This window comes from Nerophis lumbriciformis, linkage group LG39, assembly GCF_033978685.3.
Source record: "Nerophis lumbriciformis linkage group LG39, RoL_Nlum_v2.1, whole genome shotgun sequence".
NCBI lineage: Eukaryota > Metazoa > Chordata > Actinopteri > Syngnathiformes > Syngnathidae > Nerophis > Nerophis lumbriciformis.
The window spans coordinates 16,447,015-16,472,825 of record NC_084586.2 but is presented as its reverse complement, the minus strand read 5'-3'; the positions used below and the strand labels follow the sequence as shown (position 1 = coordinate 16,472,825).

The window sequence follows — 25,811 nt, the reverse complement described above, 5'->3', positions numbered from 1 at the left end:
CAGTGGTAGGGTTTTTCTATCGCTGTCTGTTTTACCGTGAAATAATGGTGACTCGGTTTCCAGATTTTTACCGTAAAAATAAAAATGGTGCCGTATTCAACTTACAGTAATGCGCTGTAAAGTAAAATGACTAGATTTTACATTAAAAAATAAAACTAAAACTGGAAGTCCAGTTGCCAGAATTTTACCGTAAAAATAAAAATGGTACTGTATTCAACTTACAGTAATGCGCTGTAAAGTAAAATGACTAGATTTTACGTTAAAAAAAAACAAAACTAAAACTGGTAGCTCAGTTGCCAGAATTTTACTGTAAAAATAACATTGATAACGTTTGTCAATTTACAGTAATACACCGTGAAAAATGCGCGTACATTTTACGGTTAGAAATCGCCACGGTTTTACTGTAGAAGTAACAGTGGTAGGGTTTTTCTATCGCTGTCTGTTTTACCGTGAAAAAATGGTGACTCGGTTTTCAGATTTTTACCGTAACAATAAAAATGGTACCGTATTCAACTTATAGTAATGCGCTGTAAAGTAAAATGACTAGATTTTACATTAAAAAATAAAACTAAAACTGGAAGTCCAGTTGCCAAATTTTTACCGTAAAAATAAAAACGGTACTGTATTCAACTTACAGTAATGCGCTGTAAAGTAAAATGACTAGATTTTACGTTAAAAAAAAAAAAAAAAAACTAAAACTGGTAGCTCAGTTGCCAGAATTTTCTGTAAAAATATTATTGGTACCATTTTACAATTGACAGTGTATGATTGTTAGTATTTCATGATATAAGATAAGATTGTTATTATTTCATGATATAAGAGCATAAAATAACAAACAAATATTGTATCTCCTCCTCTGTGTTTTGCAGATGGTGGTCCTGATGGACCCCATGGAGGACCCGGACGACGTCCTGCGGGCCAACCGCTCCAGGGAGAAGACGTACGTGTTCGACGTGGCCTTCGACTACCTGGCCAGTCAGGTGCGTGTAAAACACTTCAATGTTTGTCTTCTTTTAGCCGGGGGATGAAAGTGGAAAGTGGATGTTTGCTGTGCAGGAGGAAGTGTATCGAGCCACCACCAAGGGCCTGATCGAGGGCCTCATATCAGGCTACAACGCCACCGTCTTCGCCTACGGACCAACGGGTGAGTCCTTGAAGTCACCACAGTTGTTTTTCTGTTCACATATAGGTTGGATGCACACTGACTGTATTGTATTAGTTTGTACTTTAAAATACACAACTGTGCTCAAATACACAAACTACTTCAGTGGATGGATGGATGAACACTTGTTGTGAATGGAGAATTAAGATAGCTTAGCAATTAGCATGCGTGCCCCTGCTTGTTCCTACTCAACACATTTAGCAGATCTCGTACGTTTTCACGAAATTGTCCGATACTGATGAATAGATACTGATCAATAGATACTGATGGACAGATACTGATGGATAGATACTGATGGATGGATACTGATGGATAGATACTGATGAATACATACTGATGGATAGATACTGATGAATGGATACTGATTGATGGATACTGATGTATAGATACTGATGGATAGATACTGATGGATGGATACTGATGAATGGATACTGATGGATGGATACTGATGGATGGATACTGATGAATAGATACTGATGAATAGATACTGATGGAAGGATACTGATGAATAGATACTGATGGATGGATACTGATGTATAGATACTGATGGATGGATACTGATGAATAGATACTGATGAATAGATACTGATGGAAGGATACTGATGAATAGATACTGATGGATGGATACTGATGTATAGATACTGATGGATGGATATTGATGGATGGATACTGATGGATGGATACTGATGAATATATACTGATGGATAGATACTGATGGATAGATACTGATGGATAGATACTGATGAATATTTACTGATGAATGGATACTGATGGATGGAGACTGATGAATAGATGCTGATGGATGGATACTGATTAATAGATACTGATGGATGGATACTGATGAATAGATACTGATGGATATTTACTGATGAATGGATACTGATGGATGGAGACTGATGAATAGATGCTGATGGATGGATACTGATGAATATATACTGATGGATAGATACTGATGGATAGATACTGATGGATAGATACTGATGGATGGATACTGATGAATGGATACTGATGGATGGATACTGATGTATAGATACTGATGGATAGATACTGATGGATAGATACTGATGGATAGATACTGATGGATGGATACTGATGGATGGATACTGATGGATAGATACTGATGGGTGGATACTGATGAATGGATACTGATGGATGGATACTGATGGATAGATACTGATGAATATATACTGATGAATGGATACTGATGAATGGATACTGATGGATGGATACTGATGAATGGATACTGATGGATGGATACTGATGTATAGATACTGATGTATAGATACTGATGGATGGATACTGATGAATATATACTGATGGATAGATACTGATGGATAGATACTGATGGATAGATACTGATGGATGGATACTGATGAATGGATACTGATGGATGGATACTGATGTATAGATACTGATGGATAGATACTGATGGATAGATACTGATGGATGGATACTGATGGATGGATACTGATGGATAGATACTGATGGGTGGATACTGATGAATGGATACTGATGGATGGATACTGATGGATATATACTGATGAATATATACTGATGAATGGATACTGATGAATGGATACTGATGGATGGATACTGATGTATAGATACTGATGAATGGATACTGATGGATGGATACTGATGTATAGATACTGATGTATAGATACTGATGGATGGATACTGATGAATATATACTGATGGATAGATACTGATGAATGGATACTGATGAATGGATACTGATGTATAGATACTGATGGATGGATACTGATGAATGGATACTGATGAATGGATACTGATGTATAGATACTGATGGATAGATACTGATGGATGGATACTGATGAATAGATACTGATGAATAGATACTGATGGAAGGATACTGATGAATGGATACTGATGAATGGAGTCTGATGGATGGATACTGATGGATGGATACTGATGGATGGATACTGATGAATAGATACTGATGGAAGGATACTGATGAAAGATACTGATGGATGGATACTGATGAATGGATACTGATGGATAGATACTGATGGATGGATACTGATGAATAGATGCTGATGGATGGATACTAATGGATGGATACTGATGAATAGATACTGATGGATGGATACTGATGTATGGATACTGATGAATAGATGCTGATGGATGGATACTGATGGATGGATACTGATGGGTGGATACTGATGGATGGATACTGATGGATGGATACTGATGGATGGATACTGATGGAGGGATACTGATGGATAGATACTGATGGATGGATACTGATGGATGGATACTGATGGATGGATACTGATGAATGGATACTGATGGATAGATACTGATGGATGGATACTGATGAATAGATACTGATGGATAGATACTGATGAACGGATACTGATGGACGGATACTGATGGACAGATACTGATAGATAGATACTGATGGATGGATACTGATGGATGGATACTGATGGATGGATACTGATGAATAGATACTGATGGATGGATACTGATGGATGGATACTGATGGATAGATACTGATGGAAGGATACTGATGGATGGATACTGATGGATGGATACTGATGGATGGATACTGATGAATAGATAATGACGAATAGATACTGATGGAAGGATACTGATGAATGGATACTGATGGATGGATACTGATGAATGGATACTGATGGATAGATACTGATGGATAGATACTGATGGATGGATACTGATGGATGGATACTGATGGATAGATACTGATGGATAGATACTGATGGATGGATACTGATGGATAGATACTGATGGATAGATACTGATGGATGGAGACTGATGGATGGAGACTGATGGATGGAGACTGATGGATGGATACTGATGGGTGGATACTGATGAATGGATACTGATGGATGGATACTGATGTATGGATACTGATGGATGGATACTGATGGATGGATACTGATGAATAGATACTGATGGATGGATACTGATGGATGGATACTGATGAATGGATACTGATGGATGGATACTGATGGAGAGATACTGATGAATAGAAACTGATGGATGGATACTGATGAATCGATACTGATGGATAGATACTGATGAATAGATACTGATGGATAGATACTGATGAATAGATACTGATGGATGGAGACTGATGTATGGATACTGATGGATAGATACTGATGAATGGATACTGATGGATGGATACTGATGTATGGATACTGATGGATAGATACTGATGATAGATACTGATGAATAGATACTGATGGGTGGATACGGATGGATGGATACTGATGGATGGATACTGATGTATGGATACTGATGGATAGATACTGATGAATATATACTGATGGATAGATACTGATGAATGGATACTGATGGATGGATACTGATGGATGGATACTGATGGATGGATACTGATGAATAGATACTGATGGATGGATACTGATGAATGGATACTGATGGATGGATACTGATGTATGGATACTGATGGATAGATACTGATGAATATATACTGATGGATAGATACTGATGATAGATACTGATGGATGGATACTGATGGATGGATACGGATGGATGGATACGGATGGATGGATACTGATGAATAGATACTGATGGAAGGATACTGATGGATGGATACTGATGGATGGATACTGATGAATAGATACTGATGGAAGGATACTGATGAATGGATACTGATGGATGGATGCTGATGTATGGATACTGATGGATAGATACTGATGGATAGATACTGATGAATGGATACTGATGAATGGATGCTGATGGATGGATACTGATGTATGGATACTGATGTATAGATACTTAAGGATAGATACTGATGGATGGATATGGATGGATGGATACTGATGAATAGATACTGATGAATAGATACTGATGGAAGGATACTGATGAATGGATACTGATGGATGGATACTGATGAATGGATACTGATGGATGGATACTGATGAATAGATACTGATGGATAGATACTGATGAATATATACTGATGGATGGATACTGATGGATGGATACTGATGGATGGATACTGATGGATAGATACTGATGGATAGATACTGATGGATGGATACTGATGAATGGATACTGATGGATAGATACTGATGGATGGATACTGATGGATGGATACTGATGTATAGATACTGATGTATAGATACTGATGGATGGATACTGATGGATGGATACTGATGAATAGATAATGATGAATAGATCCTGATGGAAGGATACTGATGAATGGATACTGATGGATGGATACTGATGAATGGATACTGATGGATAGATACTGATGAATGGATACTGATGGATAGATACTGATGAATGGATACTGATGGATGGATACTGATGTATAGATTCTGATGGATGGATACTGATGGATGGATACTGATGGATGGATACTGATGAATAGATACTGATGAATAGATACTGATGGAAGGATACTGATGAATGGATACTGATGGATGGATACTGATGTATGGATACTGATGAATAGATGCTGATGGATGGATACTGATGGATGGATACTGATGGATGGATACTGATAAATAGATACTGATGGATGGATACTGATGGATGGATTCTGATGAATAGATGCTGATGGATGGATACTGATGGATGGATACTGATGGGTGGATACTGATGGATGGATACTGATGTATGGATACTGATGAATGGATGCTGATGGATGGATACTGATGGATGGATACAGATGGGTGGATACTGATGGATGGATACTGATGTATAGATACTGATGGATGGATACTGATGAATAGATACTGATGGATGGATACTGATGTATGGATACTGATGAATAGATGCTGATGGATGGATACTGATGGATGGATACTGATGGATGGACACTGATGGATAGATACTGATGGATGGATACTGATGAATAGATACTGATGGATGGAGACTGATGTATGGATACTGATGAATAGATACTGATGGATAGATACTGATGGATGGATACTGATGTATAGATACTGATGTATAGATACTGATGGATAGATACTGATGGATGGATACTGATGGATGGATACTGATGTATAGATACTGATGGATAGATACTGATGGATGGATACTGATGAATAGATACTGATGGATAGATACTGATGAATAGAAACTGATGGATGGATACTGATGAATGGATACTGATGGATAGATACTGATGGATAGATACTGATGAATAGATACTGATGGATGGAGACTGATGTATGGATACTGATGGATAGATACTGATGGATGGATACTGATGTATAGATACTGATGGATAGATACTGATGAATAGATACTGATGGATGGATACTGATGAATGGATACTGATGGATAGATACTGATGAATAGATACTGATGGATAGATACTGATGGATGGATACTGATGTATAGGTACTGATGGATAGATACTGATGGATGGATACTGATGTATAGATACTGATGGATAGATACTGATGGATGGATACTGATGAATAGATACTGATGGATAGATACTGATGAATGGATACTGATGGATGGATACTGATGTATAGATTCTGATGGATAGATACTGATGGAAGGATACTGATGGATGGATACTGATGGATGGATACTGATGTATAGATACTGATGGATGGAGACTGATGGATGGATACTGATGGATGGATACTGATGGATGGATACTGATGGATGGATACTGATGGATAGATACTGATGGATGGATACTGATGAATAGATACTGATGGATAGATACTGATGAATAGATACTGATGGATAGATACTGATGAATAAATACTGATGAATGGATACTGATGAATGGATACTGATGAATGGATACTGATGGATGGATACTGATGAATAGATACTGATGAATAGATACTGATGGAAGGATACTGATGAATGGATACTGATGAATGGATACTGATGGATGGATACTGATGAATAGATACTGATGGATAGATACTGATGAATAGATACTGATGGATGGATACTGATGAATGGATACTGATGGATGGATACTGATGTATAGATACTGATGGATAGATACTGATGAATAGATACTGATGGGTGGATACTGATGAATGGATACTGATGGATGGATACTGATGAATAGATACTGATGAATGGATACTGATGGATGGATACTGATGGAGGGATACTGATGAATAGATACTGATGAATGGATACTGATGGATGGATACTGATGGGTGCATACTGATGGATGGATACTGATGAATAGATACTGATGGATGGATATTGATGTATGGATACTGATGGATAGATACTGATGAATATATACTGATGGATGGATACTGATGAATGGATACTGATGATAGATACTGATGAATAGATACTGATGGATAGATACTGATGAATAGATACTGATGGATGGAGACTGATGTATGGATGCTGATGGACAGATACTGATGAATAAATACTGATGGATGGATACTGATGTATAGATACTGATGAATAGATACTGATGAATAGATACTGATGGGTGGATACTGATGAATGGATACTGATGGATGGATACTGATGAATATATACTGATGAATGGATACTGATGGATGGATACTGATGGATAGATACTGATGGATGGATACTGATGGATGGATACTGATGAATAGATACTGATGGATAGATACTGATGGATAGATACTGATGGATAAATACTGATGAATGGATACTGATGAATGGATACTGATGGATGGATACTGATGGATAGATACTGATGAATAGATACTGATGGATGGATACTGATGAATGGATACTGATGGATGGATACTGATGTATAGATACTGATGGATAGATACTGATGAATAGATACTGATGGGTGGATACTGATGAATGGATACTGATGGATGGATACTGATGGATGGATACTGATGAATGGATACTGATGGATAGATACTGATGGATAGATACTGATGGATAAATACTGATGAATGGATACTGATGAATGGATACTGATGGATGGATACTGATGGATAGATACTGATGAATAGATACTGATGGATGGATACTGATGAATGGATACTGATGGATGGATACTGATGTATAGATACTGATGGATAGATACTGATGAATAGATACTGATGGGTGGATACTGATGAATGGATACTGATGGATGGATACTGATGAATAGATACTGATTTACTGATGAATGGATACTGATGGATGGATACTGATGAATGGATACTGATGACTAGATACTGATGATGGATACTGATGTATGGATACTGATGAATAGATATTGTGTTGTTTGCAGGTTGTGGGAAGACGTACACGATGCTGGGGACCGACAAGGAGCCTGGCATCTACGTCCGCACCTTGAACGAACTCTTCAGAGCCATCGAGGAGACCAGCGACGACATGATGTACAGCGTCTCCATGTCCTACCTGGAGGTCCCTCATCTCTTTTTAATTAATTTATTTTTCTTACTAATTACCTCCGCCAAACAAAGGAATTTAGGGATTTCACCATCTACGCTCTGTAATATCATCAAAAGGTTCAGAGAATCTGGAGAAATCACTGCACGTAAGCCATGATATTACGGACCTTCGATCCCTCAGGCGGTACTGCATCAAAAAGCGACATCAGTGTGTAAAGGATATCACCACATGGGCTCAGGAACACTTCAGAAAACCACTGTCAGTAACTACAGTTGGTCGCCACATCTTAAAACTCTACTATGCAAAACCAAAGCCATTTATCAACAACACCCAGAAACGCCGCCGGCTTCCTTTGGGCCCGAGGCCATCTAAGATGGACTGATGCAAAGTGGAAAAGTGTTCTGTGGCCTGACGAGTCCACATTTCAAATTGTTTTTGGAAAGAGGAGAAGAACCATCCGGATTGTTCTGGGTGTAAAGTGTAAAAGCCAGCATGTGTGATGGTATGGGGGTGTATTAGTGCCCAAGACATGGGTAACTTACACATCTGTGAAGGCGCCATTAATGCTGAAAGGTACATACAGGTTTTGGAGCAACATATGTCGCCATCCAAGCAACGTTATCATGGACGCCCCTGCTTATTTCAGCAAGACGATGCCAAGCCATGTGTTACAACTTCCTGACTACGACAACCCACCTTGGACAAACTAAAAAAAATACAAAAAAAATTCTAAATATATTTTAATCAAGTCTTTTTCACAACCCACCTTGGACAAACTAAAAAAAATACAAAAACAAATCTAAATATATTTTAATCAAGTCTTTTTCAGGGTTCCACACTACAAAATAAAAGCATGCACTGTTTGTGTTGACATATATCGGAGAGTCAGGGTGCATTATGGGTAGCCAATGTGAAAAAGTAGTTTGAGGTCATGCAGTTAAAAGCAAGAGAGAAGAAAGTGTGTCATCATCAGAGACAGAAGAGATGAAGACAGTTTATGGAGCCATAAAAAGTCATAAGAACATTTCCCAGACACAAATGATTGCCACTGAGCGAGTCTGCGTTGACATTAAATTTTCTCGCGCCGCAAACGCTCTCATTATGCTCCTCGTGATTGCCGTCGTTATTTGAAAAGCTTGCCTCTTTGTTGGCGCGCCGCGGGGGTGTGGAAGTGGAAGCGGAGGGGGGGGGGGGGCTGTAAAAGCTTGTTATTAAAACGGATGCACTCTACACGGTCGTGTTGGATGCTGGTGGATGTCGACTACAGCCACATGTTGTCTGTTTACTCTGCCCATGCAGTTATATAGCTTTTTTACAGCCTGTACACAGTGCAAGAACTATATACATATATATATATATATATATAAATATATATATATATATATATATATATATATATATATATATATATATATATATATACATACATACATACATACATGTGTGTATATATATATATACACCATACCATACCATACCAACTTTATTTATAAAGCCCTTTAAAAACAAGCACAGTTGAAAAACAAAGGGCTGTACACCACAAAGAAATGAAGGCAAAGGACAGACTAAAAAATAACATTTAAAACAGAAATAAAAATACACATTTAAAAAGCAAATATAAATTACCCTAAGAACAGTTTGTTAAATAAAAACAGTTTAAAAGTTAAAAACAGTTCAAAAAGTTAAAAGCTAAAAACAGTTCAAAGTCTCATGCTGGGTTAAAAGCCAGTGAATAAAAATGGGTTTTAATATATATATATATATATATATATATATATATATATATATATATATATATATATATATATATATATATATATATACACAGGTAAAAGCCAGTAAATTAGAATATTTTGAAAAACTTGATTTATTTCAGTAATTGCATTCAAAGGGTGTAACTTGTACATTATATTTATTCATTGCACACAGACTGATGCATTCAAATGTTTATTTCATTTAATTTTGATGATTTGAAGTGGCAACAAATGAAAATCCAAAATTCCGTGTGTCACAAAATTTGAATATTGTCTAAGGGTTCAATTTTGAAGACACCTGGTGCCACAAACTAATCAGCTGATTAACTCAAAACACCTGCAAAGGGCTTTAAATGGTCTCTCAGTCCAGTTCTGAAGCCTACACAAACATGGGGAAGACTTCAGATTTGACAGCTGTCCAAAAGGCAACCATCGACACATTGCACAAGGAGGGAAAGACACAAAAGGTTATTGCTGAAGAGGCTGGCTGTTCTCAGAGCTCTGTGTCCAAACACATTAATGGAGAGGCAAAGGGAAGGAAAAACTGTGGTCAGAAAAAGTGTACAAGCGATAGGGATCACCGCGCCCTGGTCAAGATTGTGAAAAAAAACCCATTCAAAAATGTGGGGGAGATTCAGAAGGAGTGGACAGCTGCTGGAGTCAGTGCTTCAAGATCCACCACCAAGAGACGCTTGAAAGACATGGGTTTCAACTGCCGCATACCTCGTGTCAAGCCACTGTTGACCAAGAAACAGCGCGCAAAGCGTCTCACCTGGGCTAAGGAAAAAAAGAGCTGGACTGCTGCTGAGTGGTCCAAAGTCATGTTTTCTGACGAAAGCAAATTTTGCATTTCCTTTGGAAATCGAGGTCCCAGAGTCTGGAGGAAGACAGGAGAGGCACAGGATCCACGTTGCCTGAAGTCTAGTGTAAAGTTTCCACCATCAGTGATGGTTTGGGGTGCCATGTCATCTGCTGGTGTCGGTCCACTCTGTTTCCTGAGATCCAGGGTCAACGCAGCCGTCTACCAGCAAGTTTTAGAGCACTTCATGCTTCCTGCTGCTGACCTGCTCTATGGAGATGGAGATTTCAAGTTCCAACAGGACTTGGCGCCTGCACACAGCGCAAAATCTACCCGTGCCTGGTTTACGGACCATGGTATTTCTGTTCTAAATTGGCCCGCCAACTCCCCTGACCTTAGCCCCATAGAAAATCTGTGGGGTATTGTGAAAAGGAAGATGCAGAATGCCAGACCCAAAAACGCAGAAGAGTTGAAGGCCACTATCAGAGCAACCTGGGCTCTCATAACACCTGAGCAGTGCCAGAAACTCATCGACTCCATGCCACGCCGCATTAACGCAGTAATTGAGGCAAAAGGAGCTCCAACCAAGTATTGAGTATTGTACATGCTGATATTTTTCATTTTCATACTTTTCAGTTGGCCAACATTTCTAAAAATCCCTTTTTTGTATTAGCCTTAAGTAATATTCTAATTTTGTGACACACGGAATTTTGGATTTTCATTTGTTGCCACTTCAAATCATCAAAATTAAATGAAAGAAACATTTGAATGCATCAGTCTGTGTGCAATGAATAAATATAATGTACAAGTTACACCTTTTGAATGCAATTACTGAAATAAATCAAGTTTTTCAAAATATTCTAATTTACTGGCTTTTACCTGTATATACAAACCCCGTTTCCATATGAGTTGGGAAATTGTGTTAGATGTAAATATAAACGGAATACAATGATTTGCCAATCCTTTTCAAGCCATAATCAATTGAATGCACTACAAAGACAACATATTTGATGTTCAAACTCATCAACTTTAATTTTTTTTTGCAAATAATAATTAACTTAGAATTTCATGGCTGCAACACGTGCCAAAGTAGTTGGGAAAGGGCATGTTCACCACTGTGTTACATCACCCTTTTCGTTTAAAAACACTCAGTAAACGATTGGGAACTGAGGAAACTAATTGTTGAAGCTTTGAAAGTGGAATTCTTTCCCATTCTTGTTTTATGTAGAGCTTCAGTCGTTCAACAGTCCGGGGTCTCCGCTGTCGTATTTTACGCTTCATAATGCGCCGCACATTTTCGATGGGAGACAGGTCTGGACTGCAGGCGGGCCAGGAAAGTACCCGCACTCTTTTTTTTTACGAAGCCACGCTGTTGTAACACGTGCTGAATGTGGCTTGGCATTGTCTTGCTGAAATAAGCAGGGGCGTCCATGAAAAAGACGACGCTTAGATGGCAGCGTATGTTGTTCCAAAACCTGTATGTACCTTTCAGCATTAATGGTGCCTTCACAGATGTGTAAGTTACCCATGCCTTGGGCACTAATGCACCCCTATACCATCACACATGCTGGCTTTTGAACTTTGCGTCGATAACAGTCTGGATGGTTCGCTTCCCCTTTGGACACGATGTCGAATATTTCCAAAAACAATTTGAAATGTGGACTCGTCAGACCACAGAACACTTTTCCCATTTGCATGAGTCCATCTTAGATGATCTCGGGCCCAGAGAAGCCGGCGGCGTTTCTGGGTGTTGTTGATAAATGGCTTTCGCTTTGCATAGTAGAGCTTTAACTTGCACTTACAGATGTAGCGACCAACTGTATTTAGTGACAGTGGGTTTCTGAAGAGTTCCTGAGCCCATGTGGTGATATCCTTTAGAGATTGATGTCAGTTTTTGATACAGTGCCGTCTGAGGGATCGAAGGTCACGGTCATTCAATGTTGGTTTCCGACCATTATGTGGAGTGATTTCTCCAGATTCTCTGAACCTTTTGATGATATTATGGACCGTAGATGTTGAAATCCCTAAATTTCTTGCAATAGCACTTTGAGAAACATTGTTCTTAAACTGTTTGACTCGGAGTTGTGGACAAAGGGGTGTACCTCGCCCCATCCTTTCTTGTGAAAGACTGAGCATTTTTTTGGGAAGCTGTTTTTTTTTTATACCCAATCATGGCACCCACCTGTTCCCAATTAGCCTGCACACCTGTGGGATGTTCCAAATAAGTGTTTGATGAGCATTCCTCAACTTTATCAGTATTTATCGCCAGAGGTGTGGACTCGAGTCACATGACTTGGACTCGAGTCAGACTCGAGTCATGAATTTGATGACTTTAGACTCGACTTGACAAAATGTAAAAAGACTTGCAACTCGACTTAGACTTTAACATCAATGACTTGTGACTTCACTTGGACTTGAGCCTTTTGAATTGACATGACTTGACATGACTTGCTACTTTCCCCAAAACCCAAAGATGAAAAAGTTATTCGGGAGCGCTCCGTATTTTTCATTGTGTACTTGTCTATCAGCGTTGCGTGTGTCAGCTGGTGTGCTCTCAGTACAACAGCCAATCAAATTAGATCTACTTTGTTTTCATCACACAGCATTCATCCAATCAAATTGCAGGACAACCAACGAAGAAGACATGTCCAAACCACACGCCAGTGAACAAAAAATGATGCCTAAAATAATTTCGTTTGGGTATAAAAATTACGAGGTGGTCAACACAAAACGGTTTGCAGTATGCAACACATGCGGTTCGAAAATTACTGATGGAGAGGCAACAACTTCCAACTTTGTCCGGCATTTGAAGTTGCACAAAGAACGGTAAGTTTTGAATGTAAGATAACGTTTATTGGCTAAGTAACGTGACTTTTATTTGCTGTGTAGTTAAATCAGTGAGGCTGTAAACTCACTGCTAACGTTATAACGTTATTGCAAACACGGGAATCTGTTGCAGTTCACTACCTTATTCATACTTTTTGTTCAGTGATTTTTTTCAAGCAGGGTTACGTTAGTCAATATATCACACGTAACGTTAGACGGCGGTCAGCAGCACCGTGTATTTTAGCCACCTAAAAAAAGACAAAAATAGTAAAATAAAGGTCAGTTAAAATGTATACTATATTATGAATATGTGTACCGTTTTAGCTAGCTTTCTGACATACTGTTGGTTGTTTACCTCAGTGGTCCCCAACCACCGGGCCGCGGCCCGGTACTGGTCCGTGGATCGATTGGTATCGGGCCGCACAAGAATTTTTTTTATTTTTTTTTTTATTTTTTTAATTAAATCAACATAAAAAACACAAGATACACTTACAAGTAGTGCACCAACCCAAAAAAACTTTCTCCCCCTTTTGTTCTGGGCATTGAACATGAAGACTCTTCCTTCACTGTTCCGAGTGGCCATGAGAGTCTTGGCAGTGCCTGCCTCCAGTGCTCCAGTGGAGCGAGTTTTCAGCCATGGTGGCATCATACTACGCCCCCATCGTGCACAAATGACTGACAGACTCTTGGCTAATTTGGTCTTTTGCAAATGCAATGCAGCATAGGGCCCTGACATATAAAAAGTACAACTTTTTTGTTATGTTCACGTATATGTCATGTTTTTTCAATGTTAACACTTTTGTACAAATAAGTACATTTGCACTTTATTTTTCAATGTGTTTGTTCTGTAAAGGAATGAGTTAATGTTTAAAATGACTGGTTAATAGTGCTATTATAAAGTGCAATGTCAGCACAATTTTCTTTCCTGCAATTTAAAATGCACTTGTTTTAATAAATAAATACAGCGTTTGAAAAGCATACACAATCTGTGTTAATATATTAGTCTGTGGTTAAAAGGACTTGAAAGGACTCGAAACTCAAAATGCAGGACTTAGGACTTGACTTGAGACTTTCCAGTCTTGACTTTGGACTTGACTCGGGGCTTGCCTGTCTTGACTCGGGACTTGACTCGGACTTGAGGGCAAAGACTTGAGACTTACTTGTGACTTGCAAAACAATGACTTGGTCCCACCTCTGTTTATCGCCACCTTTCCCAACTTCTTTGTCACGTGTTGCTGGCATCAAATTCTAAAGTTGATGATTATTTGCAAAAAAAAAAAAAAATGTTTATCAGTTTGAACATCAAATATGTTGTCTGAGCACCATGTGGCCACGATTATTCATTACGTTAAGGTCATGCGGCGGACACGTTTGTTACTGGGTACTTTTGATTCTGCCTTTCTTTTTGTAACTAACATACTACTGTATTTGATACTTGTTTATATTGACAAATGTGCTGTTTCACACTGCGATATTGTCCAATTATTATTACTAGCTTGTGTGCTATTATGCGCTTAGCCAGGCCCGGCCCTAAACAATCTGGCGCCCTAGGCAAGATTTTAGGTGGCGCCCCCCCACATCGGCAGTGAAGTGTATATACTCACAAGAACCCGAATAGCTTTGTCTTTGACCTTTTTTTTTACTTACAACTATACCTAATATATAAAGGGGTGGAAAAGTGACGATTACCTGCAGGGCAAACATTAGCTAACCAGAAGGCAATAATGTAAACAAAAAACACCTGCTTAAAAGATCTAATACAAATGTCCCTGAGGAATGTAAGGTGGGAGTACTGTAATTACCTAACGTTACATTATTATTTTCCATAACAATTTAGCCCCCTCCACAATATTAACCCGACGTTAAAACAGAACTAGCTATTTATTGATTAGCAATTGCCGAATCATGTAACATTAGCTTAATGCTAAAAAGCCAGCTACTATCACATTCTGTAACAGACAAATCATTTCATGTAGGCTAACGTTACCTACCTGCTACCTCTGCCTTTTTCTCGTTTCTCCTCCTCTTCTTTTCTCTTTTTTCTTCCCTGGGCACCTGACAGTTTTGGCCGTTTTGACATCTTGTGTTGATTTTTTGATGTGGTGACGTCCAAAAAGAGTCATGATACGGGAAGGGAGGGGGCGCACCGTGCGGGGGGAGGAGGGGGGGCGTAATGTTGTAACAAATAATATTTCTATTAAATAGGCTTTACTTTGCATTTTAATTAACGTGAGATTATTTTTTTGTATTTAGAAATAATAGTAACAACTTTTTTTTTTCTTTTTTTTTCTCCAACATTTGTGGCACTGGCATGGCGCCCCCTGATGGACGGCGCCCTTAGCATTTGCCTATACGGCCTATGCCACGGGCCGGCCCTGCGCTTAGCTGTTGTGTAGCCGATAGCGCCCCCCCCCCCTCCAACTCCAAACCACCCCAAACTTGATCTTGTTGTTATTGTCTGCATGATTCCGTAGATCTACAACGAGGTGATCCGGGACCTTCTGAACCCGTCCTCGGGCTTCCTGGACCTGAGGGAGGACGCCAAGGGCGTGATCCAGGTGGCGGGCATCACTGAGGTGTCCACCATCAACGCTCAGGAGGTGATGTCATGTTTTGTTTATCAACACGCCGCCGGCGCCGACGCGCTAACTGGTGATGTGATCAGATCATGGAGCTGCTGATGAAGGGCAACAAGCAGCGCATGCAGGAGCCCACGGCCGCCAACCAGACGTCGTCACGCTCGCACGCCGTGCTGCAAGTGGCCGTCAAGCAGCAGAGTCGCTGCCGCGACGTCCTACAGGAAGTCCGCTTCGCCCGCCTCTTCATGATCGACCTGGCCGGCTCGGAGCGAGCAGCACAGGTGTGTTACCCAGACTTTACGGTGTACCTAATCTTGTGGCCATACGGTTACTTAATGTCGTGGCCATCCGTGGATCAGACCCAGAACCGGGGTCAGAGGTTAAAAGAGGGCGCCCACATCAACCGCTCCCTGCTGGCGTTGGGGAACTGCATCAACGCGCTGAGCGACAAGAACGGCAACAAGTACGTCAACTATCGAGACAGCAAGCTGACCAGACTCCTCAAGGTAACGATCGGCGTCTGCGTGGTCGCGGGGAGTCCATGTGGTTATTGATCGCCCGCGTCTTGTGATTGACAGGACGCCCTGGGCGGGAACAGCCGCACCGTCATGATCGCCCACATAAGCCCCGCCTCCGTGGCGTTTGAGGAGTCCCGCAACACGCTGGCGTACGCCGACCGTGCCAAGAGTATTCGCACGCGGGTGAGTTTCAAAATAATCAATTATATACCTGTGTATATATATATATATATTTTTTTTTTAATACCTCTTATTTATTTATTTATTTATTTATTTATTATTATTATTATTATTTTTTTTTATTTTATTTTTTTTATTATATATATGTATATATATATATTTTTTTTGGCTGTAGCTGTGAATATGTCAAAAATTGTCAAGAAACTAATGACATTTTTACTTAAAAACGTATGTTTACGTCAAAAACCTTTTTCCGGCTAAATTAATTCGTTGAAATTCCTGCTAACAGCGACCTCTGCTGGTGATTTCTTTAGCTGTGTTTAAAAAAAAATACAAATTAATTAATAAGTATATTTTTTATTTGTATAATTACCTAAATACGTCAAAAAGATTATGTTAAAATTAATTTTCATTTGAGAAATGTAAAACTAAAAATTATCCATTTTTGTTAATGATTTCATTTAAAACATTTTAAATTATATCTTTATGTCAAAAACATTTTTCAAACCTAGCACCAATTATACATAATCTAAACCATTATATTAATAATTATTATTATTATTGTTATTATTATTATTATTATTATTATTATTATTATTATGTTTCTTTTCTTCCCTAAATTAATTCACTGAAATTGCTTCTAACAGCGACCTGTGCTGGTGATTTAAAAAAAAAATAATTAATTAATCAGTATATTTTTTCTTTGTATAATTACCTAAATACGTCAAAAAATTATGTCAAAAAACGTATGATATTTGTTCTTAAAATGTACTTTAATTTGAAAAATGGCAACGAAAATTTTGTATTTTCAGCAATTATTTTCTACATTTTTTTATGTCTGTCAAAAAACACGTACTATATTTTTATTCAAAACTTAAGTTAGATTTGATGTTAATTATAAAAAATAATTAATGTCAAAAAAGTATGTCAATAGACAAATTATTATTATAATTATTTATTTATTTTTAATTATAAATATATTTTTTGATTAATTTTTTTTGGGCTGCAGCTGTGAATATGTCCAAAATCGTCAAGAAACTAATGACATTTTTACTTAAAAACGTATGTTTACGTCAAAAACCTTTTTCCCCGTGTTTCTTTTTTTTTTGCTAAATTAATTCGTTGAAATTCCTGCCAACAGCGACCTCTGCTGGTGATTTCTTTAGCCGTGTTTAAAAAAAAAAACAAATTAATTAATAAGTATATATTTTCTTTGTATGATTACCTAAATATGTCAAAAAAACTATTATATTTGTTCGTAAAACCTATGTAAAATGTACTTTAATTTGAAAAATGGCAACGAAAATAATGCATTTTCAGCTGTTTTTTTATAACCTCTAAATTTTTTATGTCCGTCAAAATACACGTACTGTATTTTTATTCAAAACTTAAATTTTAACGTATGTTAAAATTAATTTTCATTTGAGAAATGTAAAACTAAAAATTATCAATTTTTGTTAATGATTTCATTTAAAACATTTTAAATTATATCTTTATGTCAAAAACATTTTTCAAACCTAGCAACAATTATACATAATCTAAACCATTATAATACTAATTATTATTATTATTGTTATTATTATTATTATTATTATGTTTCTTTTCTTCCCTAAATTAATTCATTGAAATTGCTTCTAACTGCGACCTCTGCTGGTAATTTAAAAAAATAAAATAATTAATTAATCAGTATATTTTTCTTTGTATAATTACCTAAATACGTCAAAAAATTATGTCAAAAAACGTATGATATTTGTTCTTATTATGTACTTTAATTTGAAAATTGGCAACGAAAATTATGTATTTTCAGCAATTATTTTCTACATTTTTTATGTCTGTCAAAAAACACGTACTATATTTTAATTCAAAACTTAGGTTAGAATTGATGTTAATTATAAAAAATAATTAATGTCAAAAAATTATGTCAATAGACAAATTAGATGTTTATACTTTAAACGTATGTTAAAATTAATTTTACTTTGAGAAATTTAAAACTAATAATTATCCATTGTTGTTGATGATTTCATTTAAAATATTTTAAATTATATCTTTATGTCAAAAACATTTTTTCAACCAGCAAAAATTATACATAATCTAAACCATTATTATTATTATTATTATTATTATTATTATTATTATTATGTTTCTTTTCTTCCCTAAATTAATTCATTGAAATTGCTGCTAACAGCGACCTCTGCTGGTGATTTTATTAGCTGTGTTTAAAAGAAATAAAAATTAATAAGTATTTTTTTTCTTTGTATAATTACCTAAATACGTCAAAAAAAATGGTCAAAAAACGTATTATATTTGTTCTTAAAACCTATGTAAAATGTACTTTAATTTGAAAAATGGCAAAGAAAATAATGTATTTTCCGCAAAAAAAAAATTTTTATAAACTAAAATGTTTATGTCCGTCAAAAAACACGTACTATATTATTATTCAAAACTTAAGTTGGAACTGATGTTAATTTAAAAAATAATTAGTGTAAAAAAATTATGTCAATAGACAAATTAGATTTTTATACTTTAAACGTATGTTAAAATTAATTTTAATTTGAGAAATTTAAAACTAAAAATTATCCATTGTTAATGATTTCATTTAAAATATTTAAAATGATATCTTTATGTCAAAAATGTTTTCCAACCAGCAGCAATTGTACATGTTTCTTTTCTTCCCTAAAATAATTCATTGAAATTACTGCGATCAGCGACCTCTAATTATTTTTCTTATTATAGTGACCTCAATACGTCAAAAAATTATGTCAAAACACGTATTACATTTTTATTCAAAACTTAAGTTAGAATTCATTTTAATTAAAAACAAATTTTTTTTGTTATTTATATCAAAATATGTCAAACTTTTTCTTTTTTTTTTTACTTAAGACGTATGTTAAAATTATATATATATATATATATATATATATATATATATATATATATATATATATATATATATATATATATATATATGTATATGTATGTGTAAATAAAAATAAAAAATTTTTTTACAAAAATGATTTAATTTAGAAAAATGTAAATTATATCTCTGTGTCAAAAACAATTTTCAAACCAGGAACAATTCTACATGTTTCTTTTCTACTTTAAATTAGTTAAATAAAATTCCTGGGAACAGCGACCTCTGCTGGTGATGTTTTAGCAGTGGACTCTTTTAAATGTTTTTTATCTATAATTATTTTTCTTTTTATAATGACCTCAATACGTCAAAAATTATGTCAAAACACGCATTAAATTTTTATTCAAAACTTAAGTTAAAATTAATTTTCATTTTTAAAAATAATTATTTTTTAAATTATTTATGTCAAAATATGTCAAGAAACTAATTAAATTTTTTACTTAAGACATATGTTAAAATTATTTTAAAAAAAAAAAAGAAAAAGAAATTATAAAAATTATGCATTTAAAAAATATATATATTTAATTTACAAAAATGTAAATTATATATTTGTGTCAAAAACAATTTTCAAACCAGCAACAATTCTACATGTTTTCTACCTTAAATTAGCTCAATAAAATTCCTGGGAACAGCGAACTCTGCTGGTGATTTTTTTAAGCTGTGGACTCTTTTTAAAATGTGAATCGATAATTATAATTTTTTATTTTTATAATTACCTCAATACGTCAAACAATTATGTCAAAACACGTATTACATTTTTTATTCAAAACTTAAGTAAGAATTAATTTTAATTTTAAAAATAAATTATTTTTAAAATTATTTATGTCAAAATATGTCAAGAAACTAATTACATTTTTTACTTAAGATGTATGTTAAAATCATTAATATATATATATATATATATATATATATATATATATATATATATATATATATATATATATATATATATATATATATATATATATATATATATATATATATATATATATATATATATATATATATATATATATGTATAAATTATGCATTAAAAAAAAAAGATTTAATTTAGAAAAATGTAAACTATATCTTTGTGTCAAAAACAATTTTCAAACCAGCAACAATTCTACATGTTTCTTTTCTACCTTAAATTAGCTCAATAAAATTCCTGGGAACAGCGACCTCTGCTGGTGATTTTTTTAGCTGTGGACTCTTTTTAAAATGTGAATCGATAATTATAATTTTTTATTTTTATAATGATCTCAATACGTCAAACAATTATGTGAAAACACGTATTACATTTTCATTCAAAACTTAAGTAAGAATTAATTTTAATTTTAAAAAGTATTATTTTTAAAATTATTTAATTACATTTTTACTTAAGATGTATGTTAAAATTATTTATATATATATATATATATATATATATATATATATATATATATATATATATATATATATATATATATATATAAATTATGCATTAAAAAAAAAAGATTTAATTTAGAAAAATGTAAACTATATCTTTGTGTCAAAAACAATTTTCAAACCAGCAACAATTCTACATGTTTCTTTTCTACCTTAAATTAGTTCAATAAAATTCCTGGGAACAGCGACCTCTGCTGGTGATTTTTTTTTAGCAGTGGACTCTTTTTATAAGTTAATCGATAATTATAATTTTTTATTTTTATAATGACCTCAATACGTCAAAAAATTTTGTCAAAACACGTATTACATTTTTATTCAAAACTTAAGTAAGAATTAATTTTAATTTAAAAAAGTATTATTTTTAAAATTATTTATGTCAAAATGTGTCAAGAAACTAATTACATTTTTATTTAAGATGTATGTTAAAATTATTTATATATATATATATATATATATATATATATATATATATATATATATATATATATATATATATATATATAAATTATGCATTAAAAAAAAAAGATTTAATTTAGAAAAATGTAAACTATATCTTTGTGTCAAAAACAATTTTCAAACCAGCAACAATTCTACATGTTTCTTTTCTACCTTAAATTAGTTCAATAAAATTCCTGGGAACAGCGACCTCTGCTGGTGATTTTTTTTAGCAGTGGACTCTTTTTATAAGTTAATCGATAATTATAATTTTTTATTTTTATAATGACCTCAATACGTCAAAATTTTTTTGTCAAAACACGTATTACATTTTTATTCAAAACTTAAGTTGGAATCAATTTTAATTTAAAAAATAATAATTTAAAAAAAAAGACAGACAAATTATATTTGTTTTACTTTAAACATATGTTTATTAAATGTGTATTCAAAACTTAAGTAAGAATTAATTTTAATTTTAAAAAATTATTCCAAAAAAAGACAAACACATTATTTTTACTTTAAACATATGTTAATTCATTTTTATGAAAACAAACATTTAAAAAAAAATTTTAATTCTACATGTTTTCCCCCTTAATTACTTGATGAACTTCCTGCAAACAGCGACCTCTGCTGGTGATTTTTCAGCAGTGTTCTTTGTCGTGCTCAATGTCTACTAAAACAATTCCATATTCGTTTCTCTTTAGGGTTTGAAATTAGCATATTAATTGATATTAAATCTAATCAAGAAGTTGTACAACCAACAAAAGCCTCTCGCTCACGGTTGTGATGTTCTTCAGGTGAAAAAGAACCTGATAAACGTGTCGTACCACATCGCTCAGTACACCAACATCATCTCGGACCTTCGCTGCGAGATCGAACGCCTCAAGAAGAAGATCACCGACCAGGCGGCCCGCCAGCACGGCTCCGACAGAGCCGACATCCGCCACGTCCAGGGTGAAGCCCCGCCTCCGGTTCATCGGACAGCCGTCATGGTTTTGCTTCTAATATCCCCGTTTGCCTTCCTACACAAGCGGAGGTCCAGGCCCACTCGTGCAAGCAGAGTCGGGTCGACATGGACCAGCTGAGGGAGCAGCTCCTGGACGCTTTCCGCCAGCAGATGGAGATCCGCAGGAACCTGATGGCACTGGAGAATAACAACATGGAGATCCAGATTGACACGTCCAAGCAGCTGCTCACCATCGCAGAGTCAGTCTTAAAACCGTCTTAATTCTGTTAAGGACAAGTTTTAGAATATACGTGTGGTAGAGATGCGCGGATAGGCAATTATTTCATCCGCAACCGCATCAGAAAGTCGTCAACCATCCGCCATCCACCCGATGTAACATTTGATCAGAACCGCACCCGCCCGCCATCCGCCCGTTGTTATATATCTAATATAGACGATGCAAGGCATTAGTGAGGTGTTAAAGCTTTTGCCTGTTAAAGAAAGGAGACTGATCCAATGCAGCACAGACATTCGCGTGCCACGCTGTCACGACCCAGACGCACACCAGTGCGCAATCATATGGGAGCCGCGCTGAGCGCACCTCCAAGCGCGTCTCGCTGCCGGCGACGGCCGGGTATGGGCCCGACGCTCCAGCGCCATCCATTTTCAGGGCTAGTTGATTCGGCAGGTGGGTTGTTACACACTCCTTAGCGGGTTCCGACTTACATGGCCACCGTCCTGCTGTCTATATCAACCAGGGTGAGCCCCACCCCTTTCGTGAGCGCACTGCGCGCGGAGTGACCCCTGTTACGCGCCCCCGGCAACAGGGGTGGCGGGCAGGTAAGCTGCGCGGGCGGAGCGCGCGGAGTGACCCCTGTTACGAGCCCCCGGCCACGGGGGTGGCGGGCAGGTAAGCTGCTTACCTGCTGCGCGTGACGCCGGCCGCGGCGAAGGCGGACGAGGCGGGGTGTCGGTGCGGTGGGCGCGGTGGTGACCCTGGACGTGCGTCGGGCCCTTCTCGCGGATCGCCTCAGCTACGGCTCCCGGTGGGGCCCTCTCGGGGTAAGGGGCCTCGGTCCCGGACCCCGGCGAGGCGTCGGGGGCCTTCTCCGCTCCGTAAAAGTGTCCACATCTCTTTTCTTTTTTTTTCTTCTGTTGTGGCATATGCTGCAGGTGCCTGCTCGTTTTTCGTATGTGGGTAACAACATTTAACTATGTATATATATTTCCCAATTGGTTTAACTGCCACCCGCCTGAATCTATTTAAAATCTAATTTTTTTTATTTCAACCGCCCGACCCGACCCGACCCGACCCGCGGATAAAATCTAATTTTTTTTAATTTCATCCGCCCGATCCGCGGATAATCCACGGACTCCGCGGTTGTGCCCGCAAACCGCGCATCTCTAACGTGTGGTGTCTTATCTGTAGCTGGGAGCACGAGCGCAGCCGGCGAAGGAGGAAGTGGAGAGCGGAAAAACGAAAGGAAAGCACGAGTAAAGATGACAGCGAGAAGGACTCCGACTCTCTGGACTCTCCGCCGGACTCCAACGTGACGGAGGAGGTGGCGTTGGCCAGAGAGAACCTGGTGGCTCTAATGACTCAGCAGAAGAAGCTCCACAAGCAGAAGGTCTTCATCTACTACTGGTTTGAAAACTCTTGACATGAATCTGAAGACTTCTCTCTTCCACCTTCAAGGCGCAGCTGGAGCGCAAGTTCCTGGAGCTGCGAGACAAGGCCCGCCACTTGGAGGAGCTTCTTCCGCGGAGGGTGAGCTCAGAGGAGCAGCGGGAGATACTGGGCCTCCTGTGCAAGGTGCACGAGCTGGAGATCGAGAATGCGGAGATGGAGTCGCACGCTCTCCTCAAAGACAACGTGATCCGGCAGAAGAACTTTGTGGTGAAGCGTTTCGAGATGCACCGGCATCTCTGCGACGAGATCATACAGCAGCAGCGGCAGTTCATCAACGGTCGGTCCGGATCTTCTGCTGAAGAGCTTTTGATTGGTCCGGTCCTGCTAACTGACTGTGTGTTCTTCAGACCACAGCCTTCTAGTCCCGCCCCAACTACAGGAGCTCTATGAAATCTACACCAGAGAGCTGGACGAGAGGAAGCTGGACCGAGCCGTGGCTTTGGACAAGGTGACCACAAGGCACACCATCAAGGTACCACCAAACAAAGACCTCAACAGTTTTTTGTACGATTGTCCAAATACAAATTGATCACTTCCAACAGAATACCGGTATCAGAGCCTTGAGTAGCTCATAATTCTTAGATCAAGAGATACAGTTACGGTACCGATCTTTCCAGGGGGGCTCTCTCCCCAAGATCGCCCTGCCCGCTCAAAACCGCGACGCCATCCAGGATCTGGACTCGGACCAGGAGAGCGTGCGCAACACGTGCGCGGACGAGCGGCGAGGACAAGCCAAACTTCGCAGGCACACCCTGCCTCCCATCCTGCCGGAGCCTGACCAGTGAGGACACCTTGTGGACTGAATCGTGACAACGGCAACCTCTACAAATGTTTCTGTTATTTTCCCCGAAATCAGGGACAACAACCGGGTTTTTAAGAACGCCGCTCAGTCCCGACACACGAAGAACTCCGCGGTAATGACGCCGCCTCCCATCCATATCAACGGGAAGGGCAACAGAGAGGTGAGCTTCTGGCTTAGTTTTCCAACTTCCCCATGTAAACGTAAAAATACATTTTTAAAAAAGTTTTTACCAGTTGCCAGAAGGTTACTGTTTTTCCAGTTTTTGACGTCGTTGATTGTGTAATTGTTCATCTGCAGCCGCTCGCACCAGTGAGCTCACTCAGCTACACCCACCTCAGCCACAGTGTCAGCAGCCACCTGGACTCATCGCCTGAAAGCAGCGAGGCGGGTCCTGACGCCCCCCTTTCACGAAACGGTAACATCAGTTCAAAAAACAACAATAAACCTAC

At 37.3% G+C, this 25,811-nt stretch overlaps 1 protein-coding gene across 1 annotated transcript in view; it reads left to right on the top strand.

The window, feature by feature from the left end:
* The window catches only part of kif19 (kinesin family member 19), an 89,604-nt gene that overhangs the window by 49,297 nt on the left and 14,496 nt on the right, over positions 1 to 25,811 (top strand). The window contains exons 3-17 of the mRNA XM_061931869.2: positions 870 to 980; positions 1,057 to 1,144; positions 8,388 to 8,524; positions 16,366 to 16,491; positions 16,557 to 16,751; positions 16,830 to 16,976; positions 17,049 to 17,171; positions 22,722 to 22,878; positions 22,956 to 23,130; positions 24,300 to 24,498; positions 24,567 to 24,837; positions 24,908 to 25,032; positions 25,178 to 25,341; positions 25,417 to 25,522; positions 25,660 to 25,777. Of these exons, the coding sequence (XP_061787853.1) occupies positions 870 to 980; positions 1,057 to 1,144; positions 8,388 to 8,524; positions 16,366 to 16,491; positions 16,557 to 16,751; positions 16,830 to 16,976; positions 17,049 to 17,171; positions 22,722 to 22,878; positions 22,956 to 23,130; positions 24,300 to 24,498; positions 24,567 to 24,837; positions 24,908 to 25,032; positions 25,178 to 25,341; positions 25,417 to 25,522; positions 25,660 to 25,777 (2,242 nt within the window). The remainder of the gene's footprint in view (positions 1 to 869; positions 981 to 1,056; positions 1,145 to 8,387; positions 8,525 to 16,365; positions 16,492 to 16,556; positions 16,752 to 16,829; positions 16,977 to 17,048; positions 17,172 to 22,721; positions 22,879 to 22,955; positions 23,131 to 24,299; positions 24,499 to 24,566; positions 24,838 to 24,907; positions 25,033 to 25,177; positions 25,342 to 25,416; positions 25,523 to 25,659; positions 25,778 to 25,811) is intronic.